Source organism: Myxine glutinosa, chromosome 2 (genome assembly GCF_964187855.1).
Source record: "Myxine glutinosa chromosome 2, kmMyxGlut1.1, whole genome shotgun sequence".
Taxonomy (NCBI): Eukaryota; Metazoa; Chordata; class Myxini; order Myxiniformes; family Myxinidae; genus Myxine; species Myxine glutinosa.
In genome coordinates, this window is record NC_136262.1 from 7,880,406 (window position 1) to 7,907,319 (window position 26,914).

At 44.6% G+C, this 26,914-nt stretch overlaps 1 protein-coding gene across 1 annotated transcript in view; it reads right to left on the reverse strand.

Moving 5' to 3' along the window:
* LOC137422073 (ATPase family gene 2 protein homolog B) overlaps positions 1 to 26,914 on the reverse strand; it is a 62,619-nt gene that overhangs the window by 31,212 nt on the left and 4,493 nt on the right. Inside the window, exons 2-4 of the mRNA XM_068108796.2 lie at positions 25,776 to 26,764; positions 10,819 to 11,754; positions 2,486 to 2,677 (exon numbers count right to left, since the gene is read on the reverse strand). Of these exons, the coding sequence (XP_067964897.2) occupies positions 2,486 to 2,677; positions 10,819 to 11,754; positions 25,776 to 26,507 (1,860 nt within the window). The 5' untranslated portion in view covers positions 26,508 to 26,764. The remainder of the gene's footprint in view (positions 1 to 2,485; positions 2,678 to 10,818; positions 11,755 to 25,775; positions 26,765 to 26,914) is intronic.

Consider the following 26,914-nt stretch of genomic DNA (forward strand, 5'->3'; position numbering starts at 1 on the left):
AAACATAACCACCATCCACCTTTGATGGCCGAGTTAATAAAAAGAGACGCAAGAAAAACTCTTCAGATCATATCTATATAATAATAGCGTAAGGACTCGACTTTGTTATCCCTTTTACGCCGCACCCAGTGATCCGATGCCCACGGCACTCATGGATTTACGATCTACGAACCGCGCTCTTTGTTTATCACGTACCGCCATACTCGAAAAATCTGAATTAGCCGACGTTGGGGCCCAAAAGCATCCGATTAACTGCCGATACGACGCCATCTTACGACGCCATCGTATTGGCGTCTGCTGGGCGAAGGCGAAGCGAGCCGTCCGCTGATTGGACAGTCGAGTGGTGTGAACATGGGTGGTGTGAACCAAATGGTCTTTTTATTCCCTTGAACATTTTAAATTAGGATATATAAGGAAACGTCTTTATCGTCATTTTAATAAAGTTAAATGGAGTGACGTTGCTATACTCGTGGTGCGTTGCATAAATCCTCGTAACTCAGAGGTGTAGCAGGTGGCGAGACGTAAGGAAGCTTAAAGATAACGAGCTGAAACAGACGAACGATATGTCAATCCCTTTCTACACCGAACGGCAATAAAAGTATGAGAGCGGGAAGGCATGGCCTGAGCACTTCGAGCAGAGAGGACTGATTGGACTTAACTTAAAGAGAACAAATTGGAGCTTAACGGAAGAAGAAGATCCCGTGAGCGCTCCCCTATGCCATCCATAATGGTACACTCTATCCATACACCACATCCTCCCTTCCGTGGATGTTCCACGGGTTTCGGCTAGTCTATATAATAATAGCGTAAGGACTCGACTTTGTTATCCCTTTTACGCCGCACCCAGTGACCCGAGGCCCACGGCACTAATGGATTTACGATCTACGAACCGCGCTCTTTGTTTATCACGTACAGCCATACTCGAAAAATCTGAATTAGCTGACGTTGGGGCCCAAAGGCATCCGATTAACTGCCGATACGACGCCATCTTACGACGCCATCGTATTGGCGTCTGCTGGGCGAAGGCGAAGCAAGCCGTCCGCTGATTGGACAGGCGAAGGCGAAAGCAAGCCGTCCACTGAGTGGACAATCCAGAGCATGCATTTGTGCCGGTGTCGGCGATCGTCGTTCATATACGCACTCTTCATTCTCATCTTTCTTCCTAACTCTTACTCGGACAAGCAAATCCCCTTTGCCATCCATAATGGTGCACTCTATCCATACACCACATCCTCCCTTCCGTGGATGTTCCACGGGTTTCGGCTAGTTGAGAATGAATTCATTAAATAAGTCCAGATTGATTAAATAGCCATTACATATAGCCAACAGTGACATAATCCAACTAGATATCTATGATCACAAAGCCATCACCGACAGTAAGCATCCCCCTTGCATCTGCAATCCCATGATGGCATATTCGTTGCAGACTTGGAAGACGTTGCAGACGTTGAAGAGGAAGAGAAGAAAATGTGTCCCCGTGTACTTGTAGAAAATGTGTCCCCGTGTACAATATATCCATAAAACTCAACATCATGAAAATCGGAGGAAAATTATTTAAGTTATGATCAAAAAGGTGTTTTTTGTAAATTAGGTCACAATCCGAAAAACGGAGGTCAATGATATCAGGTAATCAGATATCAGGTGCACAATCTCAACGCAAGTACACTAGTATGATGTAAGAATATCTGGGAAGGCCAAGCTGTCTGAGATTCTGCATTGGCAAAAGTGATAACAAAAAAACAGCGATAACAAAACAAAAACGCAAAAATAACATAACAAAAACAGGGATAACAAAAAACTCGTATAATGTAAATCCAGATGGATATAATGTAAATTAAGCATAAATTAAATTTGCTTTAGGCTATTTATAGAGGGCAGTTTCGTTCTGATTGATTTTGATTGATCAATTCTGATTGACAAACATTGGTCGGGTTTTGGTGGAAAATGTTAAAATTTCTATATGACCGTAAAAATCAGGTCAAGGTCCAAAAAAGTTACATCAACCCCACATACTTTTATTCCCATTATTGATGCAAACTTTCATTCAAAAAGTCCAGGCCAGCCCTGAGATACAGCTTGACATTGGCAGCAAAGGAGGAAGAAGAAGAAGAAGCAGAAGAGGAGGAAGAGGAAGAGAAGAAGAAGAAGAAGAAAAATCTAAATGGTGGTTTAGTACTTACAAGGGTCGAAGACACTCTGTGCCATTAAGAACTGGGGGCACTAATTGTAGAAACAAACCCTACAACAGGTATAAACCTCCCCCTATCCCACCCTACAGGGGGAGGCTAAATAATATGATTTAACAATTATGAGGTTCTGGCGTGCGTGCGCACACACACACACACACACACACACACACACACACACACACACACACACACACACACACACACACACACACACACACACACACACACACACACACACACACACACACACACACACACACACACACACACACACACACACACACACACACACACACCTCCACCGAGGCACGACGTAGCATGGCACGTGAGGCTGCACTGCGACACAGGGCCACAAGATCTGCGGGTACGTAACCTGGAGTGAGTTCAGCAAGCTTCGGTGGTGTGACGTCTCCATCCAAAGGTAGACAACCGGTGAGATGAACCAACATGGCGCCTCGCTGGGCCAAGCTAGGCACTCCCAACACAACCTGCACGGCACAGTAAAGGCATTTGCGTTGTCCATAAGGTGCAGAATACCATCCGTACATGTAGAATGCAATGTCTGGCCAGGCCGAGGTGATATTACTTGCAATGATGTTTATTGGCTTATTTTAATTGAATGGAAAAATGACCACATACAGTAATACACGTTTAAACAAGTATACACTAGAACGGCACTCTTCGACGTCACGATGTCGACCGATATGCCTCCGCCCACATTATTACATCATGATAATACTTGTACCAATTTTGTTGTAAATCCATTCAGCTGTTGTCACATTTTTACCTGACATGGCATCTGAACTTAGTTAATCTACTCAGTTAATCTTTACATCATTATACATATCTGTACCAAGTTTGAATTAGATCCCTTTAGCTGTTCTCAAGAGATATATATTGTAACGAATTTGAGAAAGTGTAACGAATGTGAGAAGTATGGTTTTGTTGTGTGTAACTGTCACCCTCCGTAATGTAAAGAAAGGTCGAAGCTCGTCCTCTTAGTTAATTCCATAAACCTACACACAGGACACCATATATCCTTTTAAATAGTTAGTCCCTTATTCTCTGTAGGTTAAGGATGCGTTTCCCAATAGTTTGACTCTTCATTGCACCGAATTAAATAAGAGTAGGCCCCTCCGACGCCCCATGGCAGCTTCCAAGTGCCAGGTTTGCCAGGTTTGCCAGGTTTGCTGCAATTGACTCTTTAGCCACTTTGCTGCATTTTCATCTCCCGTCCACTTTGCTGCATTTGACTCCATTACGCACGAGGTAACGACGAAGAAGAAAGGCGGGTCTCCACCTCGTCATAGAGGGGAGGAGTAAGTCGGCCCCGCTCATCCAACCCAGAACGAGGGGTTTGGCCTGAGAGGGCGGAGAGAGAACACTTGGGGGAGGTTCGCAAAGGTTGAAGGGTGGGGCCTATATAACCCGCAGCGCGACGCTCCCCACGGCAGATGAGCTTTTTGGAGAGGACTGAGGTCCGAAGAAGATTGAGAGAGAGGTGCGGCAGATGCGCGATCCATCTAAAGCAGCCAAGAGAGAACGAGACGTGAGGGGGTGCTGATACTGAGCAATACGCCGAGACCCTCTAGGCCCTATTGCCGGCTGTGGAGACGCGGAGCTGCCAGCTGCTGTTCGCTTCGAGCACAGAATTGTGGACCTCGACGGTGTGGAATTGCCCGGACCTTCCTGCCCTGCCATCGGCTTGGACCTTCTCCTCCCTCCAGTGATTCCTGCCATCATTTCCCCCGTGTAAGTGTGCCCGTTTGTCCGTCTTTCATGTTGTCTTGGGGTATTAATTAAGACTGCCATATATATAAGCTAATCATTGCACTATGTCTCCTGCTCCTTCAATTGCCTTATAAATCATCTTTCTTTTCCTTTCTGCTTAGTGTGTATAAATAGTAATAAATCTTGTTATTCCCTAATTTGTCTTTACTTCTTCATGCTCTTTTGGTCGCTTTAGAGGTTTCCATATTGAGTGTATGTGGCGCGATTCGGCCAACGTTCAGGATCGGGTTTAGTGAAGGATAATGACTCGAACTTCGGGTTGCTAAAAACCGCTCGGCAACTAACTAGACCATCCAAACCGGGGTTCGAGCGGTACTTGTCTCCCTAGTCCGCAGAGGGACGGATAAAGGTATTCGGGATAGACCCTGGACCCATAACCCTGATCCCTTCCATCCCGTGGGATAGCGTTACAAGTACCAGGACCGGGGAGACGGCCAGCTTAACAGGACAAGGGGCTAATCACCCCTTGCTAACGGGAGAGCCGTCCCCCGTATCCGTAACAATATATATACTAGCAGAAGTACACGGCATTGCCGGGCGGGGAGGGGGGGGGAGGGGCAGGGGGAGGGGGAGGGGGAAAGGGGAGGGGGAGGTGGGAGGGGGAAAGGGGAGGGGGAGGGTAGAGGGGAAAAGGGAGGGGAGGGGGAGGGGGAAAAGGGAGGGGGTGGGGGAGGGGGGGAGGGGAGAAGGGGAGGGGGAGGGGGGAGGGGAGAAGGGGAAGGGGTAGGGGGGAGGGGAGGGAGGGGGAGGGGGAGGGGGAAGGGAGGGGGAGGAGGGACGGAGGAGGAGGGACGGGGGAGGGGGAAGGGGGAGGGAAGGGGAGGGCCAGTCAACAATGACGTTGCAGTTCTCATGGTCGGAGAGCAGCACAACAATCGCGACATCATCCTGCATCTTCGCAAGAGCACGAAGCGGATTTTGGAGACTCACCGATCCTGTGACCCACGCCCTCCAGTACCAGCGTTGCCGGGCGGGGGAAGGGAGACCCGTACATTCCCAACCCGTACATTCGCCCTCTCGACTCAAGCTCATATTCGATTCGTATTCGAAATCGAAAGGGGAAAGGGGAAATCCTTCGTATTCGAATTCGTAAACACGAAATATGAATTAAAATTTAATTCATATCGCACAAAATCGACACAAAACACGATCGCATAAAGGTGAAAAAATGCAATCGCTTTTCGCCCTGAATTACGTGCAAACGTGTGACGTGTGACAGGATGGAACATCACGTGATCGCTCTGAGCGAATCAGCGAGCTGTTCTGGCACTGGCTGAGATTAGCGGGTACTTCGCTGAAATGCGCTGAGGTAAATATGAATAAAAAATATGGATCTCGTCAAATATGGTCTCAGCCATGTTCGTCCCAGGCTCAATGGCCATGTCTATGCCAAATATCAAGCACGTGAGCCTCTCCGTTTCGGAGTCTATCGGTAGCATTACACACACACACACACACACACACACACACACACACACACACACACACACACACACACACACACACACACACACACACACACACACACACACACACACACACACACACACACACACACACACACACACACACACACACACACACACACACACACACACACACACACACACACACACACACACACACACACACACACACACACACAGTTTTATATATATATATATATATAGGGTGTTTCAAAAAGATAGACCCGATTTGAAATCGCTATATCTCTGCAACCACGAACCGCCCATAAATGAAACTCTTACCACTTGAAAGGGCGGGGTATAGAGTTTCAAATGACCACCGCTAGATGGCTCTCCCAGCGCACCAACAGCCTCTAGCCTCAGTCGTTCGCAAGATGGCGACCCCGCAACACAAGGCGTTTTGCGTTCTGCATTTCAGCAAGATTGAATCCGTAATTGCGGTGCAGCATGCGTTTCAACGGCATTTTGGCATTGATCCGCCAATGCCAAAGAGCATTCGTCATTTGTACCGACAATTTGAGGAAACAGGCTGTTTATGTAAGGGGAAGAGCCCAGGGCGACCACGCACTTCAGAGGAATACGTGAGAAGAATTCAAGAGAGTTTTCTGCGGAGCCCGCGCAAGTCCACTCGTCATGCCAGCCGAGAACTTGCGATCCCTCATACGACTGTCTGGCGTGTGTTAAGGCGACGTTTAATCCTGAGGCCATACCGGTTGCAACTGGTACAGGCTCTTCGTACAGGTGACAAAGGAAAGCGTGTAGAATTTAGTGATGCGATGTTACAGAACATGGAAGCCAACAGCTTCTTACCGCGTTTGATTTTTAGTGATGAAGCAACGTTTCATCTAAGTGGTAAGGTTAACCGTCACAATGTGCGCATATGGGGACTAGAGAATCCACACGAAACTGTAGAGTGTAGAGCATGAGCGTGATTCCCCGAAAGTGAACGTGTTTTGTGCCGTTTCTCAAATAAAGGGTTATGGCCCTTTCTTTTTCGAGGGAAAACCAGTTACGGGGCAAACCTATCTCGAAATGCTGCAGAACTGGCTCTTTCCACAACTTAATGAAGATTCCGATGCCTTCATTTTTCAGCAAGATGGAGCACCACCACATTGGCACCTGCAGGTTCGACGTTTTCTAAATGACACACTGCCTCAACGTTGGATAGGTCGCACGGGACCCCAAGACTTGGCGCTACACTCTTGGCCCCCAAGATCCCCAGACATTACACCCTGCGACTTTTTATTGTGGGGATACGTCAAAGACCGTGTTTTTGTGCCACCATTAGCGACTAATCTGGATGACCTCAAAAATAGAATCACGGCAGCGGTGACTTCAGTGAAAGAAGACACTCTGAGAGACGTTTGGGACGAATTCAACTATCGTCTCAATGTTGTCCTTGCAGCAGGTGGAGGGCACATAGAGCATTTATAAAATGGTTCGTAAAACTTGATAACTCATTAAACCGTTTGTAACTTTTTGTGTAATTGTAACATGTTGCCATCGTGAAATATACTGCTTTGAAATTGGGTCCATCATTTTGAAACACCCTGTATATATATTACAGACTTTGACCTTTGATCTCTTGACCCCAAAATTTAATCACTTAATCTTTACATCATGATACATATGTGTACCGAGTTTTAATTTAAATCCCTTCAGCTATTCACAAGTTATCACATTTTTACCTGACATGACCTCTGACCGATGACCTCTTGAACCCAAAATCGAATCAGTTAATCTTTACATCATTATACATATCTGTACCAAGTTTGAATTAGATCCCTTTAGCCGTTCTCAAGTTATTGACCTATTACAGACTTTGACCTTTGACCTCTTGACCCCAAAGTCTAATGAGTTAATCTTTACACCATTATACATACCTGTACCAAGTTTGAATTAGATCAATTCAGCCGTTCTCAAGTTATAAACCTATTAGGACTTCAACCTTTGAACTTTGCCCCCAAAATCTACTCATTTAATCTTTACATAATTATACATACCGATGCCAAGTTTGAATTAGATCATTTCAGTCGTTCTCAAGTTAGACACATAACAGAATTTGACCTTTCACCTTTGCCCCAAAAACTTAATCACTTAATCTTTACATCATTATACATACCTGTACCAAGTTTGAATTAGATCAATTCAGCCTTTCTCAAGTTATAAACTTATTAGGACTTTGACCTTTGAAGTTGGCCCCCAAAATCTACTCATTTAATATTTACATCATTATACATACCTGTACTAAGTTTGAATTGGATCACTTCAGCCGTTCTCAAGTTCGATATATTACAGACTTTGACCTTTGACCTCTTGACCCCAAAATCTAATTAGTTCATCTTTGCATCATTCTACATAATTGTACCAAATTTGGTCAGAATCCCATCACTGGTTCACAAGTTATCGTGGTAACAGGATTTTTTTTAACCTAACATGACCTCTGACCTTTGACGATGTGACCCCAAAATGGAATCAATTCATCTTTACCTCATTATACATACCTGAACCAAATTTGACTAAGATCCCTTCAGCCCTTCTCAAGTTATTGTGGGAACGAAAACCTATCACAGACGGACAGACGGACAGTCGGACTGACAACCTGAAAACATAATGCCTCCGGCGACTTTGTCAACGGAGGCATAAAAAACAATGCCCATTTAGGTTTATTTTATTATTCAACAGCTTTTTGAAAAAAATAGGGGCAACGCCCCTGGGCTCACCTGGTAGAACCAGGAAATCACTGGTAGGCATGGATGACCCACAATATTTGACCAAACTTGTGAAAGCACCGTGGAGAGATGATTCCTGCTAAGTTAAATCTAAATCAGGGAAATATTTTTTGAGAAGTCAAAAGTAGCGATCCCAGAAATGTAATGACCTTTGACCTTTAAATTGACCTACTTAATATGAATTTTTTTTCCATGGGATTTGCAAGGCATCAGGAGGCATTAGTTCTCAGAAGTTATACAAAGATTAGTGAAAATAGGAGCATTCATTTTAGCATCACGGGTGATGGAGGTTGTGGTCAGGTTTCATCGAAAAGCGTGTGGAGTTTCAGAGAAGAAGATCCGAGTTTTTACATACAGCGTGTATTTAAAATGTCAAATACCGAAAAATGAAATTATGGGCACAGTTTAAGCATTTTCAAATGAAAAACTTTGCATATGCAATCAACACTGGGGGAAACATGAAATATGTAACAAACTTTTTGGGATTTGACCACCGGTAATACATGTGTGCATTTTAAAATGCAAGATCCTTTTGTGGAAATATTTATTGTTCTCAACTAAAAGCCTTCATCTAATAGTGGCCTATTGTTAAGGAAGGCGGAGCGGCATCCCAAAGGTCGTGTGTTCAAATGTCACCGAGAGAAGCCGATTTAGGGATCGCAATTCCAAACTTCAGGAAATGGAGTACATTGCAGAACTAGCACAGATCACGAATGGATGAACACTCACCGGCTTATTAACAACATTGAGGGTGAGGATGATCCGCCTGGCCCGGTCTACATGTGATGAGAATTCACTGCTTGTGGTCACCTCATTCCTCCCCGTTAGAGGAGCTTGTTCTGCATGAAATGACCATGGATTCTACACCTTCCGCCACACTTTAAATGGTCATTGCTACAAAATCCGTGGTGCTGACCTTTTTGACAACTCAAGCGAAGCACAAAGATCCTGATGCTGGGATCCCAAGTTAAAACCCCATACATGGTGTCAATTTGTCCATCGTCCACCCATTCCTTCGGGACACATCGGGAACGCGCTGTAGCCACTCAACTCAAACATCATCTCTCTGCCAATAACTTGTATGAAACATTCCAATCCGGATTCCGCTCCAACCACAGTACTGAAACTGCTCTCCTCAAAATCACCAACGACCTTCTCCTCTCCTCTGACGCTGGCAACCTCAACATTCTCGTCCTCCTCGACCTCAGCGCTGCCTTTGACACCATCGATCACACTATCCTCCTCACCCGACTTGAATCCACCTTTAACGTCACCGGCACTGCCCTCTCTTGGATTAAATCATACCTCTCTGACAGATGCCAGTTCATCTCCATCAATAACTGCAAATCCCCCACTGCTCCCCTCCCCGAAGGTGTCCCCCAAGGTTCAGTTATTGGCCCCCTCCTCTTCATCCTTTACCTGTCCCCGCTCGGTCACTTAATCCGCCGTCATGGTCTCCAATTCCACTGCTTCGCCGATGACATCCAGCTTTTCATCTCCACCAAGTCCGTCTCCACCGACACCCACTCTATCCTGACAAACTGCATCACTGAAATAAAATCCTGGCTTCAAATCAACTTCCTCAAGCTTAACTGTGATAAATCTGAAATAATCATCATTGGCCCAAAAACGCTCACAAAATCCACCCATAACTTTGCCCTCAACATCGACGGTATCCCAGTATCCACCTCCCCTCACATCCGGAATCTTGGCGTCATCTTTGACCAAACCCTTTCCTTCGACAAATACACTAAACAGATCACAAAGTCAGCCTTCTTTCACCTGAAAAACATTGCCCGTCTCCGCTCATCCCTCTCCTCCACGGCTGCAGAAACCCTCATCCACGCCTTCATCACCTCCCGTCTGGACTACTGCAATAGCCTCCTCTATGGTTCACCCTCAAAAATCACCAATAAACTCCAATACATTCAGAACTCCGCTGCCCGTCTACTCACTCATTCCCGGACCCGTGACCACATCACCCCCGTCCTTTACAAGCTTCACTGGCTCCCCATCCCCCAGAGAATCCAGTACAAAATCCTCCTCTTGACATACAAAGCCCTCCATAACCTGGCCCCATCCTACCTGGCTGACCTCCTCTCCAGACACACTCCCACCCGCAACCTCCGCTCTGCTGGTACCAACCTCCTGACCCCCTCCATCCGGACCAAATTCAGATCCTGGGGGGACAGGGCCTTCTCCATCGCTGCTCCCACCCTCTGGAACTCACTACCTCACACCATCAGAGACTCCTCCTCACTCACCACATTCAAAACATCACTAAAGACCCACCTGTTCAACGCTGCATTCAACATTCAACCCACAGCATTTAACCCCTGACTATCTCTTCTCCTTCTCCCTCCTTTTGCTTTAAATATTTCCCTATTGATTCTTGTCTTGTCTTTTTGATTCTTGTCTTATATATATGCCGTATATCGCTGCTGTTTGTTTTCTTGATTCTTGTCTTTTTGCAATTGTTGTTTTCATGTATTGTTATGCATTATGTTTTCCACTCTGTCAAAGCGCCTTTGGGCTTCTGGAAAAGCGCTATACAAAATAAATGAATTATTATTATTATTATTATCATGTGAAAGCACAATTATGTTTCACAATGTCATCATAAAATTAAATAAACCTCACCTCAGTGTCAAATCGTCCTGGACGGCGGAGTGCAGGATCGACCGCTTCAGGGCGATTCGTGGCTGCGACGACAAGCAAAGGCACCTCTTGTTCAGCCTCGGCAAAGACACCGCGTTTGGCATCGATCCCTCCGACCATCCCACCCGTTGCTCCATCAAGCAGTGTGAGCAGCTGCGCGACAACCCGAGCTTCTGATGCTCCAGCGCATCCACGTCGTGGACAGAGTGCATCGAGCTCATCGATGAAGATCAAACAGGGTCGGTGAGCGGCCAACGCTTTCGCCCGTGCAAAAACCTCACGCAGGGCCGCTTCCGCTTCACCCGCTCGCGCTGCAAACACCTCTGGTCCATTGATAGGCAGTAGGATGGCAGACAGTGCGTGCACGGTGTTGCGTACGAGCTGAGTTTTTCCAGATCCCGGTGGTCCAATCAGCAATACACCATGACAAGACCTGGTGAGGCCCAGACGACGTGCGGCGAGTGAAGAGTACAGAGACGGTGACAAAGCCGCACGAAGCACGGTCGCAGGTCCCTCCAGACCTGCCGGAAGATCCTCAAATGGGTTACCAGTACCCCTAAGGCCAGGCTCCGTTCCTAGTGGACCACTTCCAGCAAATGCGAGTCGTGTCTTGGCTCCGAGTCGGAGTGCAAGGGCATTCGCCGGCCTTGCTTCGAGAATGAGGAAGCCGAGAATCCTCGAGCCAGGCATCCGGACAATACAGCCCGGTGCAACCCATAGTCCTCTCAGCATTTCCCTGGCTTCCCGCTCCAGATCTACAATGGTAGTGTTATTTCTACTACCATATTTGAAGATGCCTTCATTCTCCGACAGCAATGCCCAGAGCAGCAGGTGTTCTGCACGCACGCCACGCACAACTTGCAGATTCCGCAGAGGTACCGCTCCAGCCTGGGGCAACACCACTTTGGACCACTGGCCCTAGAATTAGGCTTTCATGAGAAGATTCTCTGTGTTTGAGTTAACCAACAATCACAAATATAGTGTGGTGGGACGATACAGTTAATAAATTGAAGTTTAATCTCCACCGAAACTAAATAGGACAGGGACACATTGAAGGTGAAAGATCTTTGTCGCAGGTTCCTCATTGGATGATGTCATTTAATTGATACCAGGTTATGTTGCCCTCTATTTACCGACGTTCTGCCTTGTCCGGATTATCCTATAGTTGGTAATGGTAAACATCAAGTTGCTGCATATTCTCACTGAAAATAATTTTTCTTTTACTTCATAATATAAATATTTTCACCACTTGTTAGATTCTTGCCAGATTATTTTATATTACTGTTTATCGTGTTTTATACCACTTGTTAGAAAGATTCCACTCACATCCGTCCATCCTCGTATCTTTAGCACCTTGCAATGAGAGAACTCACTAAATAAGGAAATATCACTCAATGTTACCAATGAATGATATTAACGTCCGTAACCATATTACTGAAAGTTATCAACGCCCGTAACCATATCACTGAAAGTTATCAACGTCCGTAACCATATCACTGAATGTTATAAACGTCCATAACCATATCACTGAATGTTATCAACGTCCGTAACCATATCACTGAATGTTATCAACGTCCGTAACCATATCACTGAATATCATCAACGTCCGTAACCATATCAATGAATGTAATCAACGTCCGTAACCATATCACTGAGTTATCAATGTCCGCAACCATATCAATGAATTATCAACGTCTGTAACCATATCAATGAATGTTATTAATGTCCGTAACCATATCACTGAATGTTATCAATGTCCGTAACCATATCAATGAATGTTATCAATGAATGTAATTAATCCCGTAACCATATCACTGAATGTTATCAATGTCCGTAACCATATCAATGAATGTTATCAACGACCGTAACCATATCAATGAATTATCAACCTCTGTAACCATATCACTGAAAGTTATAAACGTCCGTAACCATATCAATGAATGTCATCAACGCCCGTAACCATATCACTGAATGTTATAAATGCCCATAACCATATCAATGAATGTTATCAACGCCCGTAACCATATCAATGAATTATCAACGTCCGTAACTATATCAATGAATGTTATCAACGGCCGTAACCATATCACTGAATGTTATCAATGTCCATAACCATATCAATGAATGTTATTAATGTCCGTAACCATATCAATGAATGTTATTAATGTCCGTAACCATATCAATGAATGTTATTAATGTCCCTAACCATATCACTGAATGTTATCAATGTCCGTAACCGTATCAATGAATGTTATAAATGAATATTATCAATGTCCGTAATCATATCACTGAAAGTTATCAACGTCCGTAACCATATCAATGAATGTTATCAATGCCCGTAACCATATCACTGAATGTTATCAACGCCCGTATAGGGTGGGCTTCAAAAAATCAAAATGCAGATTTTCTCCGGGACATGGTCTATTTTTGTTCCTTTTGGTGTCAAAGGAAACCACACCAAATTTGAATGGAATCCAATAATATTTAGGGGTGCCACATCAGTGATGATTTTTCCCCCATGCAAAAATAGGAATTCCCATTTTTTGGGCTGTATATACACAAAATAAATACATAATTATATATATACATTAAATATAATATTAAAAATAAATATATAGTAAATATACATTAAATAATAATAATATATATTATATTATACATTATATATACAATTATATGATAGACAATTATACAAATACAATGAAACCTTGACTTACGAGTGCACCAACTTACGAGTTTTCCGAGATACGAGCCGTCGCTCGGGCGGTTTATTGCTTTGAGATGCGAGCTGAGATCTGAGTTACGAGCTTTCGCCACCCACCACCAGGTGGGTTCCGGTCACGTGGTTATCTTGCCGTGCAAGCATCTCTGCCGTATATCGCTGCTGCTTTGTTTTCGCATTTTGGTTATTTTGGAGCTTACGCCACCCGCCACCAGGTGGGTTCCGGTCACGTGGTTATCTCGCCGTGCAAGCATCTCTGCCGTATATCGCTGCTGCTTTGTTTTCGCATTTTGGTTATTTTGGAGCTTACGCCACCCGCCACCAGGTGGGTTCCGGTCACGTGGTTATCTTGCCGTGCAAGCATCTCTGCCGTATATAGCTGCTGCTTTGTTTTCGCATTTTGGTTATTTTGGAGCTTACGCCACCCGCCACCAGGTGGGTTCCGGTCACGTGGTTATCTTGCCGTGCAAGCATCTCTACCGTATATCGCTGCTGCTTTGTTTTCGCATTTTGGTTATTTTGGAAAATTTCTTAGTTTTAACCATGGGTCCTAAGAAATTGAGTGCCAAGGGCAGTACTGAGAAGAAGAGGATGATGATGTGCTTGGATATAAAACACGCAATCGTCGAAAAACATGAGCGAGGTGTGCGTGTTGTCGACTTGGCGAGGCGGATGTGAAGGCAGCTGAAGATTTTATTATAACTTTTGCCGAACTGATAGAAGCCGAACGATACATCCCCCAGCAAATCTTCAACTGTGACGAGACAGGGCTCTTCTGGAAAAAGATGCCGAGGAGGACGTATATAACGGCAGAGGAGAAGAGCATGCCAGGCCACAACTTGTTCAGAGTGCCGGCGATAGCTCGCCTTCTCTTTGTGGAAAACACGGTGAGATCCTTAACATCCAACAACTAATGGGACGCAAACGGGGCGCCCAGTTTAGCGGTACACACATTGATAAATCACCCTGCCTGTGAAACACCGACATGACAGGTTATAGCTGGGTCGGGATTCAAACCCAGGCTGGAGTTTAGAGTCAAGTGTGCGTACCTCCAGTCCAGGCCATCCTGCCAACTTGTATGCTGCATACAGGTGAAATATAAAGCGCGAGATATTTTTATATATACTGTATATTAAAAAAAAAATTGGTGGTTTTTGGCGGGCTGGAACGGATTAATAGCATTTCAATGCATTTTAATGGGGAAATTTAATTTGAGAAACGAGCAAATTGAGTTACGAGCTCGGTCACAGAACGAATTAAACTCGTAAGTCAAGGTTTCACTGTATAGACAAATATAATACATTAAATAATATATTAAAAATAAATATAATATATTAAAATTTAAATATAATAAATAAATATATAGTTATACAATATATATACATTATAATTAAATATACATTAAATTTATACATAAAATATACATTAAATAATAAATATACATAAATACACATTATACATTATATATATAGTTATATACAATATATTATACATACAGTTTTGAGACTTCCTATGATCACTATCTGGGCAATTTTCATGCATGTTTTGTACAGGTTCCCGGGGTCAGGGGTACGCTTTTTTAGTGTGTAATATGTAGGCCTAACTTATTGACTGTGGCTCTTTTGTAGAGAGTGACCCTGTGGAGTAAGAATTAACAGGATTTTACCCACATTCTTGCGTATTTTGCAGATATGGCATGTGCTAGTACCAGTGTTTCATTGAAAACTCGGGCTCAGGATAATGTGTATCTCATTGGGTCCACTTCTGGAGATGCCATCAAAGGTGCCAAGCTCCCGACTGTGCATCAATCTCTTGTCCTGTTTTTCCATCACCTGAAGAAGGAGAATCGCACTGCCCGGGAGAGTGCAACCCTCACCATTGAAGAGGTTGTGAAGTTCTGGGAAAAAGCTCACCTACCTACAACGACGAAGCAGCACTGCATCCATCGTTTGGAGAGGCTATATGAAGAATGGAGGAGCCTCCAAAAAGGTGCAAAGCGGGGTGGTGCGACCCAAGAGAAAAAGGAAGCATCCTTCAAGGCCTCCTTTGAGAAGACGTTTGATCTTAGGCATGCAGATTCGGAGGCCATAATCACCAACCCCGAGGACAGGAAGTTTCTTCACGATCAATTCTCAGAGAGGAAGGCTTCAATGGGATCTGTAGACACTGTGTTGGAAGCAAAAACTAAGCGAAAGAAAGAAAGGGAAGAAAAGGAGAAGACTAAGGCAGAGAAGGAAAATAAGAGACAGGAAATGGTCATGAAGGGTGCTACTGCTATGGAAGTCACAGACTCAGACTCTGACTCTGAGACCACGGCACAGGCTGGTTCTTCATCATCTGATGGTGGGATATCTCGTCCCAAGAAAAGAAGGCCTATCAACATTGTCACTCCTGAAGTCGCAGCTTCTTTGGATCGTACGAAAACAAGTGACCGAATGGCTGTCCACAACTTGGCATCCATTTGTAGAGCAGTAGGATGGGATCCTGCAGAGCCGGCACTGAACCGATGGACAGTGCGGCGGAATCGCATGATGCATCGATGCAAAACATGGACGAAATAAAAGAAGCATTTCATCATAATGTGCAGGGTCCTTTAGTGGTCCATTGGGATGGAAAGCTTCTTCCCGATGTCACTGGAGATTTTGTGCATGTGAAGGTGGATCGTCTTCCAATCCTTGTGTCCAACCAGTACCATGGAATGGAGCAGCTGTTGAATGTTCCCAAGTTACCTGACGGGGGAGGAGAAGCTATGGCAACCGCTGTAGTGGACACACTGAAGAGCTGGAACCTTGTGGGCAAGGTGAAGGCTTTGTCTTTTGACACAACGGCCAGCAATTCAGGTGTTCGTGGAGGGGCTGCTGTCCTCATTGAAAAGAAGCTACAGACTGAACTAATTCATTTGGCTTGCCGCCATCATGCGCACGAAATCATTCTGGGAGATGTTTTCACCACTCTTTTCGGTCCTTCATCAGGCCCTGACATCCAGCTTTTTAAGCGGTTTCAGGCGGAGTGGCCGTCCATTGCCCATCACCAACCAAAAAATGGATTCACAGATCCTGATACGGCAGCTGAGTTTGCACAGAACAATGACATGATGGATGAAGCTCTGGAATTTGCTCTTGTGTGTTTGAAAGATCAGCAGCCACGAGATGATTATCGTGAACTCCTAGAACTGACTGTCATCTACATGGGAGGAATCCCACCTCGTGGATTCCGGATCATGGCTCCAGGAGCAATGCACAGAGCCAGATGGATGGCAAAAGCACTATATTCACTACAGGTGTTCATGTTTCGGTCAGAGTTCCACTTGACACTTCGAGAGGCGAGAGAATTCCGAGCCTTCAACATTTTTGTCTGCCTTGTGTATGTACAGGCTTGGTTTCGGGCTCCACAAGCTATTGAGGCTCCCCTGAATGACATTAACCTCTTCAAGAAGTTGGAAAAGTTTGAACAAATCAATCAGAAGATAGCTCAGGCAGCCTTGAAGGCACTTGGCCGCCACACGTGGTACATGAGCCCAGTACTAGTGGCATTTGCATTCTTTGACACCAGAATTGACAAAGAAAGCAAGATCAATATGATTGAAGCATTGAAAAATGACGGTGAAAACCCCTCTCCAAAGAGACCAGCTATCAAACGAGGAACCGCCCTGTCAATCGCTGGCCTCATAACAAAACACACCAAGCATTTCTTCAGCATCCTAGGGACCCCAACTGATTGGATGGATAAGGATCCTGGTTCATGGGAGCAAGAAACCAGCTTTCAGGAAGCAAAGAAAGCCGCCAGTGGCTTAGTCGTGGTGAACGACAGGGCAGAAAGGGGTGTCGCATTGATACAAGACTACAATAAGCTCCTTACAAAGGATGAAGAGCAAAAGCAAGCTCTGCTCCAAGTTGTTGCTGCTCACAGGAAGATGTACCCCGATGCCAAGAAGGCAACAGTGGTGAAACAGGCCCAGAAATAGGAGTTACATTTCTCATTATATTTGGGTTTTTTAATATTATGTGATATGGTGTCTTCATTTTATGAACTGAACATTTGGATTGTTATCATTGAATTTGAGTTTTCATAGCAATATAGTGCTATTTGTGCAGCTATTGTAACTTGTGTTTGCTAGAATACAAAGAAAGTGAGTGGAGGGTGGATTTTCATAAAACAAACTTCTGGTTTTGCTTTCGATCCATATATAGAAAAGTTTTGTAGACACCTTTAGTTTGAAGGCTGATGTGGCACCCCTAAATAAAATCAGATTGCTTTCATATTTGGTGTCTTTTCATTTTGAAACAAAAGGAACAACAAAAAGCCATGTCCCAGTAAATATTTCAAAAAAATTATTTTGAGCACCACCCTAGCCCGTAACCATATCAATGAATGTTATCAACGCCCGTAACCACTTCAATGAATGTTATCAATGTCTGTAACCATATCAATGAATGTTATCAACGCCCGTAACCATATCAATGAATGTTATCAACGTCCGTAACCACATCAATGAATGTTATCAATGTCTGTAACCATATCAATGAATGTTATTAATGTCTGTAACCATATCAATGAATGTTATCAACGCCCGTAACCATATCACTGAAAATTATAAACGTCCGTAACCATATCAATGAATGTTATAAACGTCCGTAACCACATCAATGAATGTCATCAACGCCCGTAACCATATCAATGAATGTTATCAACGCCCGTAACCATATCAATGAATTATCAACGTCTGTAACCATATCACTGAATGTTATCAATGTCCGTAACCACATCAATGAATATTATCAATGTCCGTAATCATATCACTGAAAGTTATCAACATCCGTAACCATATCAATGAATGTTATAAACATCCGTAACCATATCACTGAATGTTATCAATGTCCGTAACCATTTCAATCAATGTTATCAATGTCCATAACCATAACACTGAATGTTATAAGTGTCTGTAACCATATCACTGAATGTTATAAACATCGGTAACTAAATCACTGAATGTTACAAACGTCCGTAACCACGGTGGGAGGGATTTTCACTGAATGTTATAAGCGTCCGTAACTATATCACTGAATGTTACAAACGTCCATAACCACAGTGGGAGGGATTTTCGAAGCTCCACACAGTCTCCACGTTTTTCGAAGTTAAGCCTGTTCACAATTGTATTTTGTCGAAACTGTATTTATCTTTCGGTGTGTGAAGTTATTGTGTGCAACTTTGGTTGTTTCTCGGTGTTTATCTTTCATAAATTGATCGTGTGTTTGCCGTGTCGCGAGCAAGGCCTTTGCCGCGTCGCGAACGATTTGAAATCGAAGTTAAGTGATTGTTCCCATTTGTATTTTCGTTAAAACTGTATTTATTTATGGTGTTGTACGTATATTGTGTCCCGACGAAGATTTTTCGGTGCAAATCTTTCATACCTGTATTGAAAATCGTGTTAATTCATGTCGTGTCTTGAGGCCTTGTACAGTGTACACTGTACAACCTTGAGGCTTTGTTTTTCTCTCAGCGGTCCGTCGTTTGTGATCCAATAACTTTCGTTCTCTGTATTCCCAGTCTTTTCACCCATAGCCTACTTCCTTGTGTAAATCTCAACTCAAAAAAAAAAAAAAAAAAAAAAAAAAAACATTTCCTTCTCTGTTCTCATTCGTTTATTCATTCTTATTCGTTCGTTCGTTCTTCGACCACGTGTTTCTCCCCCATTTCCCCAGATAGTTTTCACTGTTATTAACCTTCAATGTTTACACTTTCCCCTCAAGTTATGTATTCCGTCATATTTTATAACACCTTTTTCTTCTTCTTCTTTAAAAGGCTGCTTTCGACTTGCTCACCAAATCAATTCATCCCCAAAAAAATTATCCATCTCCTATAGTGCCTTTTTTCTACATTCCCTAAACTCTCCTGCACTCCATCCTCCATCCAGCGTCCTTAAACGTATTTTTAACTCGAAGGTCACAAGAAACTCATTTTGCAATATATGTTCGTTTCCCATAAATCGTACACTTTCTAAAATCCAATCTCACCCCTCCCCTCCAAATCTTCCCCATAACCCCTCCCCTCCAAATCTTCCCCATCACCCCTCCCCTCCAAATCTTCCCCATCACCCATCCCTTTCAAATCTCCCCCCTTGCCCCCTCCCTCCTAAACTACCCCCTCACCCCTCCCCGCCAAGACGCCCCTCACCCCTCCCCTCCTAGACTCCTCCCTCACCCCATCCCCTCCAAATCTCCCCCATATCCCATCCCTTTCAAATCCCTCCCCTTGTCCCTTCCCTCCCAAACTCCCCCCTCACCCCTCCCCTTCAAATCTCCCCACCCTCATTGCTTCTCAATTTCCCCCCTCTCACTCCCCCTCCTCAAAGCGTCCTCCCCGCTTCTTCCCCCTTCCAACTCTCACCTCCATCTCCCCCAACCTTCTGCCTCGCTCTTCCCCCTCCTCAAATAACACCTCATTGTGCCTCACCCAATCACCATCAAACCTTTTGTCCGCCCCATCCTTCCCTTTCTCCGAGCTATTCTGAAATCTCTGACACACCTTCAACAGCTCTCCCTACCTCTTCCACCTCTTCCACATCTTACCCTACCCCTCCTCCCCCCTGTTCTGTATATGATGCTCCCCCTTCCTCTTCATTAACGGCATGGACCTCAAACATCCGGGGCCTTCGTTCAAACTTAACTGATCTCTCCATACAGGTTGCTTCTGTCAAACCAGACGTGATCTGCTTAACAGAAACTTTCCTCCTTTATGATGTCTCTGATTCCTTAGTATCTCTCCCGGGCTACTCCCTCCCCCGGTATGATAGACCTGAGCCTCGTCCTGGAGGCGGGGTTGCTATCTTTATCAAAAACTCTCTTCCTCACTCGCCCTGCACTGCACTCTCTCCACCTCACCCCCAGGAATACCTCTGGCTACGGCTTCCCCTTCGCTCCCACCTCTTGTTCATATGTGTGTTGTACCGTCCACCAAACAGTGATGACTCCATCTACATCTCGCTGTCTGATAATATGGACCAACTTCTATCTACTCATCCCAACTCTCTCTTCCTCATATGTGGTGATTTCAACTGTCATCATGCCAGTTGGCTGGGTGTGGGTACCTCTCTCACCAGCCATGGCTCCTCAGCAAAGGACTTCTGCGACTCACTGGGACTGACACAATCTGTCAATTTCCCGACCCGGATCTCAGTCAACGGAACATCTTCTCTTCTGGACTTGGTTATGACTAACTTCCCTGAAAATGTCTGCTGCTCTTCTTCTGCTCCAATCGGATCATCTGATCATGTCCTTGTTAAAGTGGACATCTCTCTGACCATCCTCAGGGAGCCTGCACAGCGTCGACGAGTCTGGCATTTCACTCAGGCCAACTGGCACGGTCTTCAAGCAGCCATCAATCATCTGGACTGGTCTCCCATCTCTACCACCTCTGACATCAACTCATCCTGGGAATTCTTCCAAAGTAAATTGCTCTCTCTCATGCACAGATTTATCCCATCTCGTCTTCAGTTGTCATACCCTTCCTCCCGTCCATGGTACACGGAATCTTGTGGTGAGGCTGTTGCCCAGAAACAACTTGCCTTCGTCTCCTGGAAAGCAAATCCAACGGAAGGAAATCTCATTTCCTTTCACAAAGCCCGAAACAAGTGTGTGTCCACCCTCAGGAGAGCCAGGAAACAATATCTCTCCGTTCTCAAGACCGAACTCTCTTATCTGTCTCCCTCTTCCAAATCCTGGTGGCGTCTGGTCAAATCCGTTTCTGGTGTTTGTTCCCCCTCCATCCCCTCCCTTACCTCAAACGGCTACACAGCTGACTCCGCACGTGAAAAAGCTGAATGCCTCAACTCTGTGTTTGCCTCTAAATCTTGTGTCCCAAACCCATCCCTCTCTGTACCCACCATACCCAGTCGTACCCTGCTGCTCCTGGACTCCGTGTCCTTTCCTCCTGACAAGGTGGAAAAGTTTCTGTCAACCCTCGACTCTGATTCTGCAACTGGACCCGACGGCATCAGCCCACGGGTCCTAAAATCCTGCTCTGCCGCTCTATCTCACCCTCTCTCTGTTCTCTTCACCCTCTCTTTTGCTCAAGGTCAATTGCCATCTGCTTGGAAATCAGCCAACATCACCGCTTTGCACAAAAAAGGTGCAAAAACAGATCCTAGCAACTACAGACCAATCAGCCTTCTCCCAATTATCAGCAAAGTCATGGAATCCATCATTGCTTTGGATATGAAATCTTTCCTCTTCTCCAATGGCTTGATCTCTGATCATCAATTTGGTTTCAGACCAGGTCACTCTACTCTGGACATGCTGCTTCTGCTGTCTCAACAATGGATGGAGGTCCTCAATGCCAAACAGGAAATTAGAGCTGTCTCCCTCGACATATCACGTGCCTTCGACACGGTCTGGCACCCCGCTCTGCTCACCAAACTCTCCTCCTTTGGTATCCATGGAAATCTCCACGCATGGCTGGCGGACTTCCTCTCTAGTCGTCGTCAACATGTGGCCCTGAATGGGTTTCTCTCATCTCCTCTTCCTGTTCAGGCTGGAGTTCCCCAAGGCAGTGTTCTGGGCCCCGTGCTTTTTCTGGTCTTCATCAATGATCTCTCTGACTCTCTTGAAAATCCTCTCTATCTCTTTGCTGATGACTCCACTCTCTGCCGCTCCATTCCTCTTCCCTCAGATCGGCAGTCTGCAGCCTCCTCACTCTCTGAAGACTTGGACAAAATCACAGACTGGTCAAACAAGTGGAACATGTCTTTCAATCCTGACAAATCTCACACTCTTACTATGTCTCTCCGAAAAGATCGACTGGACAACCCTCCCATCTACTTTCTCAACAATCCTCTCCAAGAAGTTCTGTCGCTCAAGCTTTTGGGTCTCACTATCTGCCATGATCTTTCTTGGGAAAACCACATTTCCAAGCTGGCCTCCAAAGCCAGTCGCCGACTGGGCATCCTCCGTCGTGCAAAGTCCTTCCTCGGCACACCTGAGCTCCTCACCACATACAAGGCTTTCATCCGCAGCTCAATGGAATACTGTTCTCCCCTATGGGCCGGTGCTCCTGCCTCACACCTAGCTCGGCTTCACGCTGTTGAAACCAAAGCTTTCAGAATTATTGGAATCTCCCGCGATGAAGCTATCTCTGAGGGCCTTTCACTCACTCACCGCAGGGAGGTAGGTGGTCTTTCTGTCTTCTACCGACTCCTCTCCGGCCTTGCACCCCCAGCTCTCTCTGTGCTCTGTCCCCCAAATATTCCTACAGGTCGCCCAAGATCTGCCAGCAACCCTCTGATGGTTAAACTGCCGAAATCTCGGCTCTCTGCTCACCTTCACTCTTTCATTCCTCTTTTCTCCCGCCTCTGGAACAAACTCCCTCACTCCCTTCAATCCCACTCCTCCCTCCAGGTCTTTAAAACAGCTGTTCACCACCATCTCTTATCTTCCCCCATCCAAAACCTTGATCTTTTCTACCCCCGCTAATTCACCCCAGATCCACCTTGTTTGAAATTCCAACTTCTTTCCTGGAAGTCCTGGCAGTGTCCATATGTTTTATACCTCTCCCACCGCCCCCTTCCCATGCCCCCCCCCCAAAGCCCTCGCCCTCTCTCAGATCTCTCGATGTCTCCATGTCTTTCGGTCCCTGCTCTCAAATGTTGTGTTTGTGTCCTTCCCCCTCTCTCCCCATCTTGTCTACCGCTCCCGATGTTATATGTTTTATGTGTCGGTTTGTCTTTCTGTGTGATTAATGTTCGCTCTTTCACGAGCCTCGGCTCTCTGCCTCGATCTTGTATACAAAAAAAAAAAAAAAAAAAAAAAAAAAAAAAAACATCAATGAATGTTGTCAACAGCCGTAACCATATCAATGAATGTTGTCAACGCCCATAACCACATCACTGAATGTTATCAACGTCCGTAACCATATCAATGAATGTTATCAATGTCCGTAACCATATCACTGAAAGTTATCAATGTCCGTAACCATATCACTGAATGTTATCAATGCCTGTAACCATATCACTGAATGTTATCAACGCCTGCAACCATATCAATGAATGTTATCAACGCCTGTAACCATATCACTAAATGTTATCAACGTCCGTAACCATATCACTGAAAGTTATCAATGTCCGTAACCATATCACTGAAAGTTATCAATGGCCGTAACCATATCAATGAATTATCAACGTCCGTAACCATATCAATGAATGTTTACGTCAGTAACCATATCACTGAATGTTATCAACGGCCGTAACCATATCCCTGAATATTATCAATCATATCACTGAAAGTTATCAGCGTCCGTAACCATATCAATGAATTTTATCAACGCCCGTAACCATATCACTGAAAGTTATCAATGTCCGTAACCATATCACTGAAAGTTATCAATGTCCGTAACCATATCAATGAATTATCAATGCCCGTAACCATATCAATGAATTATCAATGTCCGTAACCATATCACTGAATATTATCAATCATATCACTGAAAGTTATCAATATCCGTAACCATATCAATGAATTTTATCAAAGCCCATAACCATATCACTGAATGTTATCAACGCCTGTGACCATATCAATGAATGTTATCAACGCCCGTAACCATTTCAATGAATGTTATCAACACCGGTAACCATACCACTGAATGTTATAAACGTCCGTAACCATATCGATGAATGTTATCAACGCCCGTAACCATATCAATGAATGTTATCAACGCCCGTAACCATATCAATTAATTAATCAACGTCCGTAACCATATCAATGAATGTTATCAACGCCCGTAACCATATCACTGAATGTTATCAACGGCCGTAACCATATCAATGAATGTTATCAACGCCCATAACCATATCACTGAATGTTATCAACGCCCGTAACCATATCACTGAATGTTATCAACGCCCGTAACCATATCACTGAATGTTATCAACGCCCGTAACCATATCAATGAATGTTATCAACGCCCGTAACCATATCAATTAATTAATCAACGTCCGTAACCATATCAATGAATGTTATCAACGCCCGTAACCATATCACTGAATGTTATCAACGGCCGTAACCATATCAATGAATGTTATCAACGTCCGTAACCATATCAATGAATGTTATCAATGCCCGTAACCATATCACTGAATGTTATCAACGGCCGTAACCATATCACTGAATGTTATCAACGGCCGTAACCATATCATTAAAAGTTATCAATGTCCGTAACCATATCACTGAAAGTAGTGTCAATTACACAGAAAAGAAACAAAAAGCACAACAACAACAAAAAGCACAACAACAACAAAAAGCACAACAACAACAAAAAGCACAACAAAAAGCACAACAACAACAACAAAAAACGCAACAAAAAGCGCAACAACAAAAAGCACAACAACAAAAAGCACAACAACAACAACAACAAAAAGCACACCAACGACACCAACAAAAAACACAACAACAAAAAGCACAACAACAACAAAAAGCACAACAACACCAAAAAGCACAACAACAATAAGTACAACAACAACAACAAAAAGTACAACAACAACAACAAAAAACACAACAACAACAACAAAAAGCACAACAACAAAAAGCACAACTCAACAACAAAAAGCACAACAACAAAAAGCACAACAACAAAAAGCACAACAGCAACAAAAAGCACAACAACAAAAAGCACAACAACAAAAAGCGCAGCAACAAAAAGCACAGCAACAACAAAATACACAACAACAAAAAGCACAACAACAACAACAACAAATCCGAAAAAAATTATCTGGCCCGTCTGTCCAGTGGGTACAATTTGAGTGAAACCCACAAAAGGACGTTTATAACGTTCAGATGCAGTGAAGAACAAAGTGTGTGTAGTGTGTGTGTAGTGTGTGTGGTGTGTGTTGTGTGGTGTGTGGTGTGTGGTGTGTGTGTGTGTGTATATATATATGTGTGTGCGTGCATGTGTGTGTGTGCGTGTGCGTCGTTTCACAAACTCGACCACTTTATCAATACTTTACTAAAGGAACAGTTGGAGAAGTTGTAAAATTCTGTTCGTTATGCTTTAGTTTGGTCCAGTCCACCATGATTAATGTTTCTTGGTGCGAATAAAACTTTAAAAAATCTACAGTCAATAATTTATTCTGAAAATATAATCCGATGTCTTGCTGTCTTATCTTATTAACCTTATTTAGGATGAACGATAAACAAAACAATGAAGGATAAAAAGAGATCATGGTACACACCTTAGAATTCAATTTGAGGTCTTTTCCATGGGGTCCGACACACGAGGTGTCCACCTGGATGTGATGGTCACTGCGGTCCCAGCGAGGCCAGGCGGAGCACACGGCGAAACGGCCCCGCTCCAACGTTAACCGGAGAGGCGCGCCGAGACGAGGCACCCCGAGGACCTCCAAAGCACCGTGGCCCAGTCGGCAACGTCCCGTCCCGTCATCTCGAGGATCAGAATGGACCCGCCAAAGAACGGAATGAGGAGGGGAACTTACAGAGCGGTTGAGAGTTGGTAATACGGTGGATACATGGCCAGCTGGTGAGTGAGATCGGAGAGGGGAAGAGCAGGTGGGAAAGGTCATCTGAAGACGAGTATGGAATGAAGAAGGCATACTGGAGAAGGACGGGGTGTCTGAACTGAAGGACTTTGTTTCTGGAGGTTGTAAAGGTGTAGAAGTAAGATGTGAATACTTGTTACTGCATGCAGAGGTAAGGCCTGGGGAGAATGAGGCTGCGTACTGGCTACAAGCATCATCATTAAAAGGTAAAGATGAGTCCTTTGCAGAAACTGCAGAGCTTTGAAATATCGAGTCATCTTGTTGAGGAGGTGACCGAGATGATGTTGGCAGGGACTGGTCAATAGCTTGGGATGAATGAGGAGGAGAGACGAAGGTAAACGTAGGAATACGAGCATCGCCGACACCGATATTAAACGCGGTTGCAGCCTTTGATTCTGGGCTGTCCATTGCTGTGAAAACCCGAGATGCAGGCCGCCTGTGATCAGCTTTCCGAAACGCCGTCTCCACTGGTTAGGTTAGGGACACACAGAATGGAGGATTGTGGTCTCCCAAAGGATGTCACTTCAGTGGGAGGTACCTGGTGCTAAAAGACCGATTGTCAGGATACCCCGGTTGCGATTCAAAGATACCTGGAAGAGATATGTGAAGGCTGTTGGCATTGAGACCCGTAGCAAAAGTCGAAGACAGGTGGAAGCACTCACTACCTGCGAGGAGAAAGAGAAGCGAACAACAAGGCAATCTCACCTGAAAGATAAGAGAACACTTGAAAAAGGGAACAACTTGTGAGCAGGGTTCAGATTAACATACGTGTAACACATATAACAGAGCATGTCACTCCGGGATTGAACTGATAA